The 2,370-nt window shown below is 30.7% G+C and overlaps 1 protein-coding gene across 1 annotated transcript in view; it reads right to left on the reverse strand.

Annotated features, from left to right (window-relative positions):
• Positions 1-336: 336 nt before the first annotated feature.
• The window catches only part of LOC110025669 (aquaporin TIP4-4-like), a 3,230-nt gene continuing 1,196 nt past the window's right edge, over positions 337-2,370 (reverse strand). Inside the window, exons 2-3 of the mRNA XM_020726275.1 lie at positions 1,338-1,480; positions 337-819 (exon numbers count right to left, since the gene is read on the reverse strand). Coding sequence (XP_020581934.1) covers positions 337-819; positions 1,338-1,480 — 626 coding nt within the window. The remainder of the gene's footprint in view (positions 820-1,337; positions 1,481-2,370) is intronic.

Raw genomic sequence — 2,370 nt, forward strand, 5'->3', positions numbered from 1 at the left:
AACTTAAAATGTTAGATATGTAAATACATAAGAATTGAGTAGCATATATGTGAATGCCCCTATGTAAATATCTATAATGAATTCTTTTGTATGTATAGATATACTTTGTTTTTTAAAAAGAGACCATATTAGAATTTGAATATTATTTATTTAATTAAATTTAAGAAATTATTTGACAAAAAATAATTTTCCAATTTCCAAGCTCATCATCCACATTCCACTTGTTTCTCAATTTAAATTTATATTCTAACTATTCAAATTTAATATATATATATATATATATATATATAATATTAGAAAATTTACGATTATTCATCAAAGAAACATATGAAAAGTTTAAAAATATATACAAATATGTGCACAAATAGTAATTCCTTTAAATTCTAAAAAAAATAAAATGAAAAAGACAGCTAATCCATTAAAACAAACTCCTTCAAACTCCTTCGACTCCATCAGAAAGCGGAGCATATGACGGCCTTGTAAATAAGAACCGAACCGCTCATAAATAAATCCAGCAAGAACACCACCGAAAATAGGCCCAGCCCAATAGATCCAGTGGTTGATCCAATTCCAGGTGACTAAAGCCGGCCCAAATGAGCGAGCAGGGTTCATTGAGGCCCCGGTAAAAACCCCACCTGAAAGGGTATTTGCACCGACTATAAGACCAACAATCAGTGGGCCGGATCCGGGGCCCATATGCTCTCCGGGCTCAACCATCGTGGCGTATATTGTGAAGAGGAGAGAGAAAGTCAGAATCATTTCCATTCCTAACCCTTGGAAGGATCCTACGCCTGATCCAAGCGCATGTACCGGAATTTCCTAAATATCAAATAATTATTTATTAATAGTAAGAGATATTTTAATTTATTTATTTTCCATTTCTAATTATTTATAATTTCAAATGTTTTAATTTTCAAGAAAGAGGTTATAAATTCAAAGCATTTGCAATTAAAATAAAAAAAAATCTTTATAAAGTGCTTCTTCAAAATGAAAAAAAAGAAAGGGTGAGAAAATTTTTAATTATTTTTAAGAGTTGCGATATAAAAATATTTTTTTTTCCTTTGTATAGTCTCTATTATGTCCATATCAAAATACATTTTAGAATTTCAAAATTGGACTAACTTAGGGTCTGTTTGGGATAACTTTTTTATTTACTTTGTGTTTCAGACTGTTACCACAATACTATTTAGGGAGTTATTTTCTTTGTGCATATTAGAAATTTTTATGGTGTAAAGTTGTATTTTTTCAATCTAATAAGTAAAACTGTGGTGTATGTGATAAAGCTATGGTATGAATTTTTTCATGTATGTATGTATGTATGTCTGTGTGCATATAACCCCCGACTCGAGGGACTTACATAAGAGGTCGCACCAATGAGTCAGGTCACGCTCGCGCTCGCGCACACTCTTGTGTAAGTCTCTCGGGTCAGGGGTTCGAATCCCGTGGCGCGAACTCTTTGAATTAGGCCTTTGTATAGTCTCTATTATGTCCATATCAAAATAAATTTTAGAATTTCAAAATTGGACTAACTTAAGGTCTGTTTGGGACAAATTTTTTGTCTACTTTGTGTTTCAGACTGTTACCACAACACTATTTAGAGAGCTATTTTCTTCGTGCATATTAGAAATTTTTATGGTGAGAAGTTGTATATTTTCAATCTAATAAGTAAAACTGTGGTGTAGGTGATAAAGCTATGGTATGAATTTTTTCATGTATGTATGGTATATATATATATATATATATATATATATATATATATATTACTTCCACGCGTAGCTTTCTAAGAAGTTATTTTCTCCACCACGATATTGCAATCATCTTCTTAAAAAAATGCAGCCACCCCAAAAAAATATTTAGTGTTAAAATACTCTCACTCAATTCTTCCATAAAATGAAAAATAAGAATATTCTAATTAAATATTCGTGTTTGGCGGCTTGTTAGAAACTGCTCGTGTTTGAATCGGCTCGTGAACAATGTGCTCGAAATTGACTCAGAAAAATTAAATTGAAAAAATAGATGTAAAGTATGAGATTTGAACCTGGACCAAATGTATATAAAAAATTACACTAACCACATTATCACATGGGATGTTATTATTTAAACTTAGCTATAAAAATATATAATATATTTTTAATTTCGAGCTAAAAGGAGCCGAACATGAGCGAACAAAGAGTTTTTCTTGTTCGGTTCGATTATAATTCGAGCTTTAAAAATTTGTTCGTATACGGCTCCTTTAGTTAACGAACGAGCCGAATAAGAGCTACTTAACGAGCCGAATACAAGCTGTTCGCCAACAACGTGCTTTTTTGACAGCCTTTTTTTTTTTTTTTTTTTTTTTTTTTTAAAAATTAAAAAAAAGGTTTTTTTTTT

Source organism: Phalaenopsis equestris, unplaced genomic scaffold (genome assembly GCF_001263595.1).
Source record: "Phalaenopsis equestris unplaced genomic scaffold, ASM126359v1 Scaffold000321, whole genome shotgun sequence".
In the NCBI taxonomy this organism is placed as follows: domain Eukaryota; kingdom Viridiplantae; phylum Streptophyta; class Magnoliopsida; order Asparagales; family Orchidaceae; genus Phalaenopsis; species Phalaenopsis equestris.